This window comes from Pezoporus wallicus, unplaced genomic scaffold, assembly GCF_028554395.1.
Source record: "Pezoporus wallicus isolate ANWC-B61680 ecotype Strahan unplaced genomic scaffold, APGP_CSIRO_Pwel_v1 contig_6899, whole genome shotgun sequence".
Taxonomy (NCBI): Eukaryota; Metazoa; Chordata; class Aves; order Psittaciformes; family Psittacidae; genus Pezoporus; species Pezoporus wallicus.
The window spans coordinates 3,575,400-3,590,449 of record NW_026638613.1 but is presented as its reverse complement, the minus strand read 5'-3'; the positions used below and the strand labels follow the sequence as shown (position 1 = coordinate 3,590,449).

The following is a 15,050-nucleotide window of genomic DNA, read 5'->3' as shown; positions in this document are numbered from 1 at the left end:
AGATAATTAATTTTAAAAGTAATATGTACAAAACCCACCACCCACCTCCAGCACACCCAGAGAGCACTGGCACACAATGTACCAGGAAAATGCAAGTGGGATGAGGTCACAGGAGAAAGGACTGTTTGTATCATTTGGGACAGTAACTTTTGTTCTTTTTTGCATGCCTGAATTCTGGGTTATTTCTACTGTATAAACAGATTGTGATAACCCTGTGATTTGTTGAGGGAGACGATCAGCCACGGTGCATCTACGTGAAAGCTACCAAATCCTCCTTCCTTCCTTAGGTTTGCAGGTACACATTTTCCCATGCTTCCATTCTCTCCTTCCGTTTTGTAAAGAGATAAGGAAACAGAGATCTGCAAGAGCAGAACAGCTTCAAAGATGCAGAAGCACACTAGACAGGCTGCTTAGGCCAAGAAGTACAACCTGAGTTCCCTTCCTAAATTGTTTCAGAAACTTGGACAACCCAGTTTTCTGTGACCTTCTTTTCTGTAAAGCCTGAGTAACAGTATCCTTTTCCAGCACAGAGCTGTTAAAGACTCACAGACTGCACAATGAAACACTTAGGTATAACATCCTGCATTTCTTAGTAAGCATGTGCTAACAGCGAGTATATACATGCCGTACTCACAATATCCATATAATCCGAGGAGGATCTGGGGTGTTTTGAGTTTCTTTTTCACCCCCCAGTTACAGAGATAAGGCAAGAACATAAGAAATCATCCGAAAGGCTTGGACAGCAGAAGTATAAAGCTCAGTCAAATCCTTCTTTGTAAGGCTAGGGTATCAGAGACTGCTCATCAGGAAATCATTTCCATTTGACAGTAAAATTTAACCTTCACCGATTTTTAAATGCATTTATGCATTTTCCTTAATTGAGTCAAAATACCCATACAATAGTCTAGGGATGAATGAAGAAGTGGTCTGCATACAGCGCTTCAGCCAAAAAGCAACAAGCTGAGGCTTATGGGGCACCACTCATAGTACAACCCCCAACATCCTCAGCAGCCCAGGTAACTGTAGTCATGCAGCGTGTCACGTAGTGTGTTGCTGTCCCAAAAAGTCACTGACTACAAAAGAATGCATGTGATTTTTGGAAAGATGTTCTGACATCTTTGCCAAACTCTACAAACAAGACCTTTGCGCTGAGACTACAACTGGAAGAGGTGGTTCTGCTGCTTGTTCTTGTACTGTTCTTCCCTTTGCTCTTAATGCTGCAGGTGGTGGAGAGCAGGACCTAGCAGTTGGGGACAGGGTGTGCAACAATTTCTGATGACAGTGCCAGCTTGCACAGTTTTTAAGAGAGCAGCAGGGACAACTGCCAGTGACCTGCAATGTTGGGTGGCATGGCAGGGGACAGACTGTTCCAGGTTTGATCACACAAAGCAGAAATAACCTTATTTTCAGGTTTTACAGTGTGACAACCACTCTTGGTCCTACCAGTGGTCCAACAAACCAACTATGCCACCTCTCAAGAACTAACATGAGCAGATGCCTAGTACAGAATACAGTCAGTTTACAGTATTTCTTTGGCATTGTCTCCCAGCAATTTATGACTCCCCAAGACTGAGGTGCCTGCAGTTCTTTTGTGTACACCAAATTTGTCTAATTGTTTGTTGTATCCATGTGTTTTTAGGAGACTGAATATCCTCTGGCAGAAAATTCCACCATTCAGCTGCCAGTAAAACAGTATTTAATTCAGCTTGGGTTTTGATCATCTAGTTTCAGATGTCTCTCACAAGGAACAGGGCACATCAGTCCCTATTTTACCCTTTCCTCACCACTCACTAGACTGAAGGATCATTATCTGAAACAGCCCACCAAGTTTGCAGCAAAGTATTAAGTAAAACTTCTGCAAGTGTACAATTACATTTGTTCAAGCTCAGTTTAACAAAAGTACCTTTCACTGCCCAAATTATAATTTGCAGCCTTGTAAAGAGTTACTACTTTGTTTTAATGGAATGTGATTCTTCCTTCAAAACTTGGAAACTCATTTTCTGAGAAATAAACCACTGGTGAACATAAACCTTCAAGAAGAAGCCTCAAATGAAGATTTGTATCTTGGCAGGCACAGAAAACTCCTGCACCTCAAAACGTGTTGTTAATTCCACTAAGGTGCATTTTACAGGCTTGGCTTATCTGTAAGTGTTTATGTTCTGGTTTAGAAGCTGCACTACTAATCAATCCTTGTCACCTATCTCTACTTTGCTATTTATCTTCTAACGTCAAGGGCATCAGTCAAGATGAACTAATGTATCAACTCCTATGCAACAAAACAAGCACGTAATGAATATTTAAGAAATCACCAGAAAGTAAGCTTTCAGAGAAGGAAAAAAAATAATAGCATCACAGTAATGGTTTTATCTAGGCACCAAAGACAGTGAATGCCAAATTACATTGCAAAAGGAACAGTGGCTGTACCATAGCAACTCAACAGAGAAATGAAAATCTGTAATGGGTTTCCCCTCCCACACAATCAGGGTGGAAACAGTTTTTTTGGCAAACAGACTAAACCACAAACAGGTTCAGAGGTAACATGTTCCATTTCACTTCTTTGTCTGCAAGGCCATCTTTTCCAGCTCCCCCTAGTGCTTCAACAACTGGGAGTGGGGGGAAACCCTGCACAACAAACTCAGAGTCAGGGCAGTAAGACAGGAGAAAGAGAATGCAACAGGTTGCGGTTTCAGGACCACAGTGCTCTATACCTTTCACAGCTAATCACACCACTTCTGAGCTTTGGCTTTCCTGTCTTCACCCTGCACTTCCAAGCCATGTCTCTACATTTATCTTAGGTAGTGCATCCTCAAAGCTACCTTCTGTGTGCTAACCTTTGAAATATTGGAACAAAGCTGGCTATGCCTTAAAGTAGACCTCAGAGGGCCAAAACAGGCTAAAAACGCCTCCCTCCTACACCTCTCCCCTTCTAGTTCATTTACTGTTTGGTTAACCAATGTTTTTCTCTGATACAAGTCCATAATGTGCAACATAAGATTTTGATTAAGAATAGTTAAAGAAAGCATAGCTGCCATATTTTCTCACTCGCTCTTTCAGGGAATAGGTTGCAGGTCAGATTTTCTAAGGACATATCAGAATTTATCTCCCGTAAACTTGTATTATTTCCACCAGTCAGGAACTTCCTAAGCAGGAAGAGTCCAAACTACAAGGCTCTTTTTACTACAGCAGGGGATTTCTACTTCTTCACTACCAGGCGAGATACAAGATGCCTGAGCAAGAATCTCAAAGAAATAAATACACTAAATACCAGGTTTTCTATTACAGGCTTCACAGCTGGGGGTTGGAACCTATATAAGGAATCTGACAAATTCCTGCTGGTGTAATGCACTGACAGGGCACTTCACAAATAATTGTTTCCTAGGGCAAGTTCTTAATTTTGTACTGATCTTTGCACAGATAATATAATTTTGTTCCTATGTTATATTTAATAGGATGGTACAAAAAAATGGGAAAAGCATTGTCATATTACAGCAAATACGCACTATTCCAAAGCTGGAATAACTGCAGGTATCAGTTTAATTCTTTACATAACCTACACAATGTACAATAATGAACAAATGTACATGTACACACATGAACAAATAAACAACAACCTAAACTCAGGTGATCCAGCCTCAAAGAGCAGATCTGGTAACATCACTGCTACTTAAAACACCTTTCACCTTCAACAAGGAAATCTTTAACAGTTATTGAATTAATCCTAATTAAATAAATTCCTTCATTTAAGAGTTTACTCATGGTCTTCCACAGGAAAAGTGGAAGGGAAGGGTGTGAGATACTCTGTCAGTTCTCAGCAGATTACACCACTTTGACAATCACTGAATGTTAGATTGCAACACAGGATTCAAGCCGATGTGACAAAAGTAAGCTCATTTAACAGACATGGCTATTTCTCTTATCTTTGCTTTGCACCTCCAAGCAATAAAACTATTATTAAGCAAAATAAGCCATTAGTGTATATTTAAAAGAAAGTATTTTCTATGTCACTTTATTAGCAATTTTGCAAATACGTGACTTTGGTATTTGGGCCTGTCAGAAGCAGACTGCAGAGTCTAAAATACCCTAGCTCCCACTCTCTTGCATACTGGAAAATTAAGGTTACATTGAGATTTAAATATACATGATGCAAGAAACTGTATTAATTTCAATTTTATTGTTTCTTATGCAATTCTGCAATCTTCCTGTGAGCTTACAGTAATACCTTTCCTGTAAAACCAGCAGATTTCAGTAGTCTTGGCAACCATACTGGTCATCTATTTTTCAAAGACTCTAAATGGAGAGTTTAAGCAATAAACGGATATTCCAGTGACACTGAAAACATCTAAGAAACAGTAGAAGCATTCCCACAATAAAGACTAGGAAAACTGTGTTTTAACTACAGCACAAGAAAACAACATTATAGAAATGATATACTTAAAACATATTGAACAAAATATTGAACTATTTCAGATTTTATGCCCTTGTAGTTTTCTGATTTGTATTTATACAAAAAAAGGCAGAAATAGAAGCCAAGATACTCTGAAACCGTGTGTGAAAAACAAGCATTTTCCTGGCTTAGTTACAGAACAATCTTGCATACAGTCAGTGATGGACTGCTCTCCTTTTGCTTACTGAAAACCACAACTATCACTGCATGAGGTACATTGACACATTTATTTTAAAACAAACTCCTGTAGTTATCAATTTACTCATTCAAAGAATAATCAAATAATAGCTTTGTCAAATTATAGCCAGTCACTGCAAAAGAACAAAATTCCTCCTAGTAAACTAAACCATGCATCAGCTGTTGTGCTCCAAAATAACCATTGCTTTAGTTCTCTGGTCATTTATGTTGCTCAGAGTATTAATTATTTTAAGTGAGAATTTTGTATTTAATATCTGGATCTTCATATTCAGGGGGTTTGTAGTGTCTGTTACAGATCAATGACTTCAACTGCATGAGGAGAAAGCGTAACCTCTGCTTTCAAATACCTAGCACAAAAAATAACTTGCCACTTAAAATACACCTGTTCCTCCAACTTGAGTCAAAACTCCAATAAGAAACTATAACTGGAGAATGGCACTTGAGCAAATTATGGAGATTTTGGTCTTATTAGCTTGAGTGCAAGCAGCTAGCTACACCAGAGTAACTCCTGCCTCACCAGGCTCCCAGTGCAAGTGGTTCTACAAGAACAAGAGGCACCACTGCTACTAAACCAGCTCCATCCAGAGCTGTAGGTGGAAAACCATCAACTGCTTGCACTTAGGTCAAAGTTTAGCCATAAACCAAATAAGATCTGTCCAAAGATAACAGAGAACTGACTACATGCATTTTTATATAACATTTTCAATCTTGGAAAAGATTTCTCTATTGTTGGAATATATCTGGATAAAACAAAACAAATGAAAACAAAAACCAAAAAAAAAAAAAAAAACACAAAAAAAACAACCAAACAAAAAAAACAAACAAACCCAATCAAAGAATAATTTGGGAACTGCCTGTATCCTGGTAGTTGACATGACACCGAGTGTTTGGAATCCACTGAAGTTCATAGCTGATTCTTAACTAAAGCCATGAGACTCCTACTTTTGGCTCTACAAACTCTAACATAGTCCCTGGTGTCTTGCCCAGGACAGGAATTAGTACCGATGAAACATGCCTTCTGTCCACACTAAAACTGCACAGCTTGGTAACAGATTAGACAAGGTATCCCACACTAAAACTGCAGAGCTTGGTAACAGATTAGACAAGGTATCAGAACTAAGCATAAGAGGACTTCAGAAAGCTCCGAAAAGCCTGCAGAGTTCTGATAAGCATAGAAGAAAATTCATACTAATCAAACCTTCAGTTTTGCATCCTCAAAAAGAAGAGGAAATCTGAAGCAAAATGTGGAGAAGTGTTGCATAAAGTGCTGCTTCCAGTGCAGTTCTGGAAACACAGGCATGCTGGGGAATTTGGCACACTAATGCAATTTGCCCAAGAAGCACATGCTTCTGTTTCTAAGACATGGTTGTGGCCTCTATTCAATTATAAGGATGACAGGAAAATGCATTTCTAAACTGGAGTAAACATCTAAATTTAATAGCATCCCTTTACCATACCTCATGTACTCCCTTTCTTCAAATAATCCCTCTAGGAAACAACTGATTTAAAAACAAATTGCAAGATATGTTGGGATATAGAGAGGTATTTATCATATTGAAGCAGTAAACTGTAATAGCTTCTGCTAAAAATAAAAGTTTGACAAGGGGTATTAAATGTGATTAAATTTTCAATCCCTAACAGTTAGGCTTCAGACATGACTTTTGCTAGGAAGAAGATCCTGTCTTCCATCCCAGAAAAGATTTCCTGTGCACTCCACAAAAGATTTCTGCCAACCTGTGGTGCCACCCATAGTTAAAACACTCTGGGTCAGGTTAACATCTCACCTTGCATATGCTGTTTTCTATACACCTATCTATGCTAAGGATTTTATTTTTGAAGTGATGATAAATGCAAACAGCTCAAACAAAACCTGTGTAGTGATTTTAGATTTAAATTCCTAAGGCTAACAGATTTACTTCTAAACAAATTCCCCCTTTTCTTCTGATTTTCTTCTCTCCCTTATTCTGCCATTTTTGTCTTGACGCACCAGATCATTTTGAAGAAAACACACAGGCATTCAAAAGAGTTGCAAAGACAACAGTTTCCTTCTCACATAATTTCTGAATGTCTGGGTCTGCTCAACTCTCAGTGCCAGGAAAAAAGGGCCTGTTCTTTCTCTCAAAAATTGTTTTAGACTTTTTTCAGTTTTATGCAGAAGCCAAGTGTTTCTGTCTACATGGTGTTAGGATCTTTATAAATATATATATATATATTCAGAAACTACTGCAAAGTCAACATTGAAAAACAATGTAATAATACATATACATGTGTTGTTTTAACAGCTTCTCCTAACTGAAACATAATTTGCACTTTTATCATAATGGAATATGGCAAAAACTGATGTAATAGCAATAGCTGTCACCTTACAAAACTGTTAAACCGCTTCCTTAAATTAGTTCTCTACCCAAGAGCTCTAACACAGGGGACTTGGAGTCCGCTCCACTTGTATGTTTTGAGAAACTGCATACAGAAATCAGTAATTTGAGTTAGTGGCTCGTGATTTATTTCTGTTTTTTTTTTTTTTTGTAACAGAAGGTCACTGTCAAACCTCAGAGCATGCATCTGAGTATGACAGGTTAACTGAAACACTGAAAAAGGCATTCTTTAGCACAGTGTCATGGATAGGAAGAGACTGCTCACTGTGCCCTGCAGGCCACACTTCTCCCAACATCTCTGTAATTAAGCCCTGGAAATGACTGCCAAACTCAGGGATCTGAGTCACCTCAGGAAAATAAGATACTAGGATAATTTCAGATACCTTAGGGGAGAGAAAATGAAATGCAGAGGAAGAGGTGAGGTAATTGCAGATTCTTTTATTTCTTAATTAATGATACATAGTAGAAAATCTCAGGAAGCTGGTTGATGCTAGATACCAGGAAAAAATCAGAATTGCATCTAGCATTGAAGACCCTTCTTTAAACAAGGGTCAGCATCCAAACAGGCTGAATTCCTTAAGCATTTACCTTAAGCTCTAACTAGAAATTCATGCCCCTGAATCCTAAAACCCCAAGAAAAAAATCACCCAACAAAAGATTCTGCCTTAATTAGTTTTTTCTGTATATTTCATTTTTTTTTCAGTAACCTGAATTATTTAGCTTTCATTAAGCCTCAAAAACAGCACCTGACTTTCAGCCAGACAGATTTCATTACTTTTTCTCTGCAAGGATCCTATTCCAAAATGAGTATTAGCCACAGATTGCTGGGAATATCCTCACCACTATATAACAGATGCTATAATGTGTACCCAAATCTCAGTGTGTGGAAGCCTTACTCATTACATTGCCCCACCCAGATACACAGGCTGACAAGCCTGTATCCAGCCCAATGAGACAATGTGTTTGGAACATCGTATTTAAAACTTAAGAATTCAACCAGTTTTACTTATGCAGGATGTATAAGGAAGTAATACAACTCTGTTATTTAGGCTTTGGTTTTACCAGGAACGCAACAATCTTAACTACTCCAGGAGTGCCTAACTCTTCAGGTATTCACCTCGAAGTTTTGTCAGTACAACTGCAAAGTTATCATCATCCTGAGACTCCCCCCCCATCATGTGCCTAGCCCAGCCAGGTATCACTTAAGCTATGCTGCTACCTACAGGATTTCTGGCTCAGTCTGCAGCTACAATTGTCAGATCATGGCTGTGACTGTTTCATCCTCTGCTTCTCTACTGGTCTTCCTTCAAGAAAGCTGATGACGTTTTAGGTGATGCAGAAGCTTCTGTCAAAGCTCTGCCTGCTAGGAATGTGTAACAGAAGAGGACTGTCAAAGAAGCCAAAAGGCAAACTCACCAAAGTATCCACCCATCTTGCCTCCCTCCTCTCAGCTCCGAAGTGTTCATAAACCCAGACACATCAATCACTGACAAGCTTTAAGAGGTTTAAATCATCATCAGAAACAAACAGTTTCAGGATATTTGGCCCTATCCTAATATTCAGGATATTAGTCTGTTAAACTGGGGAGGGGGAACAACAAAACACAGGGAACAACAAAACCCAGGAAACAAAACCACCCTACTACCTCACACTGCTTAATCTTCCTTTAGACTATATGCTCTGTGATCTTCAGCCCAGACTCCAACTTGGGTGTGGATGCCACACTAGAGCACTGGTAGAAATTTATCCTAGAAAAATTATGTCCACACAGAAAGCGATTTAACAGCATTCAGACACAGATTACAGGTATTAAAAAAAAAAAAGTAAATATGAGCATTTGCTCAATTTAACTTTATAGTCATGGAATTCTGCTGTAGAGATTCTTACTCACTATGGACTTGGAAGCAACAAACCAATTCCGCAGGTTAACTGAATAAAGCTCTAGCACCTTTTCTGTACTTGGATTATGAAGAAATCTTGATGATTCCAGATAACCTGAAATTGTCAGGTTGAGCTGCAAAACGGACATGTATCTATCTAGATATACATTTATACATACATATATGTACATGCAAATGCATATATGAATATGCATTTACAGCACATAGATCTTACTAAATTTTGTCCAAATAATTTCAAATGTGTAACATGCTTTAAGTATTCAGAGTATTAAATACCCAGTGGTTAATGTGAATGGAAGTACAAAAGACAAATTCTCCGATGAGGTTACTATAAACCAAAGTGTACCAGGGGGTTTTCCTCCTTATGGCAGAGGGTTGAAGGTAAAATGATCATAAAAATAACAGAATCTGTTGGGTTGGAAGGGACTTTAAGACCATCTATTTCCAGGCCACCTGACATGGGCAGGGACACTTTCCACTAGACCAGGCTGCTCAAAGCCCCATCCAACCTGGCCTTGAACACTTCCAGGGATGGGGCAGCCACAGCTTCTCTGGACAACCTTTGCCAGTGCCTTATCCACTCTCTTAAAGGATCTTTTAATGATACTCAAGGTCCCTTCCAACCCAAACCATACCATGATTCTATGGCTTCAGGAAGCCAGGTAGCAGAATTAGAGAAGCTGCAATTGCCATTTCATGCAGTACAGTACTTGATATGAAGTACACCTGCGTGTAAGTAGTACACAGAGAACTAACCTCCACTATTACAGTGCTACCACAGATTCTTCATATCTCAGCAACAAAACACAATCAAAACAAGCACTGTAGTGTTATGTGCAATCTGAAGCTAATAGGAATGACAGGAATTCAGGCTGCTGTTATTATGGAGAACAAACCATACAGGAGCTACAGAGATGCAATTCTGCTTGTATGATGCAGGTGAAAAATAAGCAGCTCTTCTTAGTTCTGCCAAGATACAAGTTTAAATGAATTACTATAAAAGAGGGCTGCGATGGTAAAGTACATCCACATACAGCAACCCTCCAGTACCTAAAGGGAGCTACAAGAAAGGTGGAGAATGGCTTTTTACAAGAGCATGTACGGATACGACAAGGGGGAACAGCTTTAAACTGAAGGAGAGTAGATTTAGGTTAGATGAGGAAGAAGTTCTTCACTGTGAGGGTGGTGAGACACTGGCACAGGTTCCCCAGAGAAGCCCCATCCCCGACAGTGTTCAAGGCCAGGTTGGACGGAGTTTTGAGCAACCTGGTCTAGTGGAAGTTGTCCCTGCCCATGGCAGGGGGGCTGGAAACAGATGAGCTTTAAGGTCCCTTCCAACACAGACCATTCTGTGATTCTATGAAATAATGAATAATTTTGTATTTGAACCAGCAAGAACTATTAAACATAGGACAAATGGCACAACAGGCATAAGAGGAAGTTGGTGTTTGCTTTTCAGCTGGTGCTTTCTATTGCTGGATCAGGAAGCTTTGAGGAAATCCACACCTTATCTACAGGAGGGCAAACTCTGAACTCTCAACTTCAGAGTCACTGCTGCATTGGCTCCCAAACTTACAGTATGGTGTCAGACTGCACAGATACTGCTTGAAGCCATCAGATACGTTAAGACTCTAAGTGAAAGAGCAGGAATAATAAGGTAGTAAAAGGCACTAAGTGTAGGCTTTTATTAGGATTAAGGATTAGAACAGATTAAACAGATTAAAATAGTACACAAGGTTATCTAATACCCAGACAGTGAGAAGGCAGAAGCTATAAGGGCTAAAGAGACATTTGTAGATACATTCAATCTTCAAGCAGTCAAAGATAAGATCAGGTTCTTCTACAGCAGTCAACATGTTTGTTATAGCAACTGAAGTCTGTTCCTATATGGCCAATAGTTTAAGATTAGTTTGACACATCTTTGTAGGAGGCAGAGAGCGTCAAGTTTTGTTTTTATAATTTTAAGAAATTATGAAAAAGATTATGTTCACGTTTTGGAGCTATAACGCTTGGAAGAATTAGATTTTAAAATTATCAGCTTACTAGAAAGATCAGATTCTCTATGAAAGACCTTACAGATAACAATGAATTTAAGTTTTCTTTGCAGCCAAGACATTTTGTGTCATCTCTGAATTTTGCCTCTGGTATTCCCTTTGTGGGTTACAAAAACAGCCCTACTTTCTCCATGCCCAAGAGAACTTTATTTTTGACATTCTTTTTTCTGAGAAGTTTAGCTTTCAAACACCAAATGTTCTACGATGTCAGCTGTCCAAAGGGGGCAAGCTTAAGATCTCAGCCTCTCCACACCAGATATTCTCACCACATTCCCCAAGTCTGCCATCCTTCCAATCTCACACTGGTCTTATTTCAAGAGGCACAAACACTTCCCAGCTGAGTAGTATGCAAACAACATAAAAAAAAAACCAGAACTCCCTACAAAAGGGAGTCATATGCAGCTCTCTTCAGATCAGGTGCATGAGTTAAATGCTTTTGAGACCTCTTCCTGCACCATTTTTCAGTGATCTGTACATTCTGCCTCAGTAGAAGAGTGCTATTTTCCCATATATATAGAAAATTTAGCCAGCTTCATTTGAGCAAAATGAAGCAATGTAACAGATAAAAATATAAGACAACTGGCTTTTCAAGCAAAACCAGAAAGCTCTGCTCTTTTAGCAAAAGTACCAAAAAAAAAAAAAGGTTATTACTAACAAAGATGAAAAACCTAAAAAACTGTGCAGAGATAGAAAAACAGTAGAAAAGGCTCTTTCTACTTCTTTTTCAGTAGAAAAGACTATCAGGTTCATCCTGAAGATTTTGGGCAGACCAAAGGAATTGAGATCCAAAACTGCAACTTTATACATAAACTCAGGAGTTGCCCATGATCCCACAAACCTACTCAAGTTTCACGCGGAAGCCCTAACAGTGTTCCTCTGTCTACTATCAGAAAGCAACTGTCTTTACAAGCACCAGCAGTCACATCAGAACCCAGGAAAAATTCAGAAAACAGGTGATATTTCATTGCCCTCCAAACATTTAAATCCAGCCAACCTGGCACAAAACAGCCTCAGGATCCTCAAAAGGACAACCTGAAAAAGTCCCCCCTCACACTCTCCCCTTTTAATTTAAAACAGTAAAAGCCTACTGATGAAATGGCTGTTCAGGAAGTTCAAGTCCAAAGTTCAGTTCTCTCCTCAGCTTGTAATGAAATTCAAAGTCTTAATTAATCACCCAGAAGAGAGCTGTAAACACTAAGAAATCAACCGCCGGCGTTGATACAGCACCCTCATTCCACCTGGCAAGACCATGTTAGAGACCCTGCCCTTTAGCTGGTTCCTGTTCAAAAGATTTCAAAGTGGCCCCCTTCATACTTCAAGCCCTGAAGCTACCTTGAGACCAGTACCTATAGAGAAACTATTATGGTGCATGGAAAAGGTAAGTTGCACTGTTAGTCATCATAGTCCTTGTTCTTATAAAAGAGGAATAAAGTCTTATGTTAAGGACAGCAAAGAGATGTAGACTAGATATTCTCAGATGTTGGATTTGGGTTTTGTGGTTTGTTTTTTTTTGGCAACAGAAACTTTTCTCCTTTAAAAACCTGGCCATTTAAAATCAAAATTTCAAAGTGCAGTCAGATACTGCACCTGCAGTCACACAATTTTGTGTCAGCATTTCATGTTGTTTCAAAGTCTGTTTAAAGAAAATTCCTTCCTGTTGTTCGGCATCAAAGAGTTAACTATGAAAGGCTAAGAAATGGTTTTGGTAGTTTATATCACTAGCTAGCATGGTGCTTGTGTATCTCCAAGTGAGTTGGGCATAGGCACACGTTCTGAATTCTCTGTTCTCCTCACTAATAAGCTCCTACTGCAAAAATCCAAGTGATCATACAAAGCAGGCCATCCTGGAAAGATGTCATTAAATGTACAGGGAAAGACAGAGGAAAAAAAGTTTATTTCTAGCTCACTAGGGCCAAATCATCAGAGGTCTTTAGGCACAGAGGTTCCATTTAGTTTAGTGGGAAATCACACACTTAATGCTTGCTGCTGCATTTAGTATGTCTCTGGGATCTCAGCCTCACCCTCTTTTAGGTACATTAACAACTGCCATAATTTAAAGAACCGATTTTATTGATACATCATATTTTTCCTGGTCCTCTGTGACTTAATTGCTAGTAATTACTTTTTTAAAACAAGGCTTACTGCTACCATACTAGGCATAGATAAGTTTCTGCTCCATAGGCTTGATACACCGGCATGGATTACAGAACACCAGCATCTTTTCCGTTTCAAGTACAGGACACCCACTTGATGCACCAGATTTGGTACATCCTAAAACTAAGATACACAAGAGTTTGTATTTATGGGGCAGCTTTAAGCCAAGAAATTCAGAGTTCCAAATGCAAGAGAACAGCCATATCTAAATAACTTATTTGCACTTTATTTTCAAAATATCCTTTTAAAAAAAGGCTTTATTACAATATCCCTCTCCTCCCTTCTGGAGCTATTTAGGGTTTTTGCTGTTTTATGTTGTCCCAGCAGTATAAAATTAATATCGATAAAACAACAAGAAGCATGCAAAGTCCCATAACTGGATGTGGTCTCTACAGTTAGATGAGTGTATGCCTGCCTTTTCCCTTTGTACCAGGAATTGCAAAATGATGTGAAGTCCTTTTGAAATAAGCAAATGTGCGGGAGTGAGGGAGAATAAGAGGTCTCCAAGAGTCCCTAACAGAAACTCCCACTTCAGCAGGGGTAGGATCCTACCCACAGATATCAAAACCCTGCAGTCTGTACCGGGAGAAGAAGCTCCTAAGGAGCAAAACTTTGTTGTAAGACAGTTGGAGCCCAGACCTCCCCGGAGGAGGGCATTCCACAAGCCTTAGGAAAAGGAGGCAGAGGCTTCTGCCGAGGTAAGTACCTTGTAACTGAGCTGAGAGGGACTCTTGATGCTGCTGGTACTTGAGCGCCGTGGCCTCAGCCTTCCTCAGCTGGCCCTGCAGCTCGTAGTAGAGCATCGCCCCGTAGAGGAAACCGAACACCACAGTCAAGAGCAGGAGGGTCTGGAAAATCCGCTTCTGTTTTCGGGAGCACATCCCGTTGCCCATGTCCCCGGAGGGGGGCCGAGGGTCCCCGCCCCTCACGGCTTAGCAACAGGCTGCTGGAGGCGGCGGACGACGAGGCGGAGACATCGGAGGCCCCGGGCCCGCGCCGGGAGAAGGAGGGAGTGAAGGGAAGAGGGGCCGGCCGAGAGCCTCAGTCCCTGGGCGGCGCCACCGCGGCCGCGACTCCCCGTGCAGCTTCCCCCTGGGTGCGGGCCCTGCGTGTCGGAGCTGAGCCTGCGGGACTTTGCGCAGCACGGGGCGGGCGCCCCAGCTGCATGCTGCGGCCGCGAGGCTGCCCGGCCCTCCGGCAGCTGGAGGGGGCGGCCCCGGCCAACTGTCCCGACCCCTGGGTTCCCGCGGTGGGGCGACAGGCGGCACTGGCTACTGCGGCCGGCGAGATGGGAGCTGCGGTGGCGGCAGCTCTCTGCACTCCTCAGGCAGTGGCTTCAGCCTAGCCCCGCCGACGGGACTCGCCCGGCCGGTGGTGCGCCGCCGCCACCTGAAAAGAACAAAGGCAACTTCCCCGGCCCCTCACTTACGTGTCACCTCCGCCCCGCCTCACCTCCCCGCCGCGGGATCCCCGAAGGAAGTCCCGCTCCGGACGCGGCCTCATTGGGCCCAACTGCGGGTCTCTCTCCTCCCTTCGGGGCGGCAGCGTCTGAGCGCATTGGGTGCCCGCCGCGTCCGTCCGGCCCGCCGGGCGCTTCGCTTCCCTCCGCCCGCCCCTCTCCGCACTCCCGGTCCAGCCAGACCGTAGCCGGGGGTCGGGGTCTGGGGCTGGTATGAGGGGGCCGGGGTGTCAGAGCAGAGGCGTCTGACACCGGGTGGGATGAGGAGCGCGGCCGGTACGGTGCTGCTGGGCGGGGGCTGCCAAGGCCTGAGGCAGTCGGAGGGTCCTTGCCCCCACGGCGCAGCGGGGCCTGCGGGATGCCCAGAGCATGGGGTTCAGGGATCTCGTACTGAGAAGGCAGAGTGTCAAAGAACCTGGTTTTATAACCGAGGACTTGATTTATTTACACTCTTCTGCAGATTAA

The 15,050-nt window shown here is 41.7% G+C and overlaps 1 protein-coding gene across 1 annotated transcript in view; it reads right to left on the bottom strand.

Moving 5' to 3' along the window:
• GOLIM4 (golgi integral membrane protein 4) overlaps nt 1-14,163 on the bottom strand; it is a 32,339-nt gene extending 18,176 nt beyond the window's left edge. Inside the window, exon 1 of the mRNA XM_057411614.1 lies at nt 13,833-14,163. Within this exon, the coding sequence (XP_057267597.1) occupies nt 13,833-14,019 (187 nt within the window). The 5' untranslated portion in view covers nt 14,020-14,163. The remainder of the gene's footprint in view (nt 1-13,832) is intronic.
• Between the last annotated feature and the right edge of the window lie 887 nt (nt 14,164-15,050).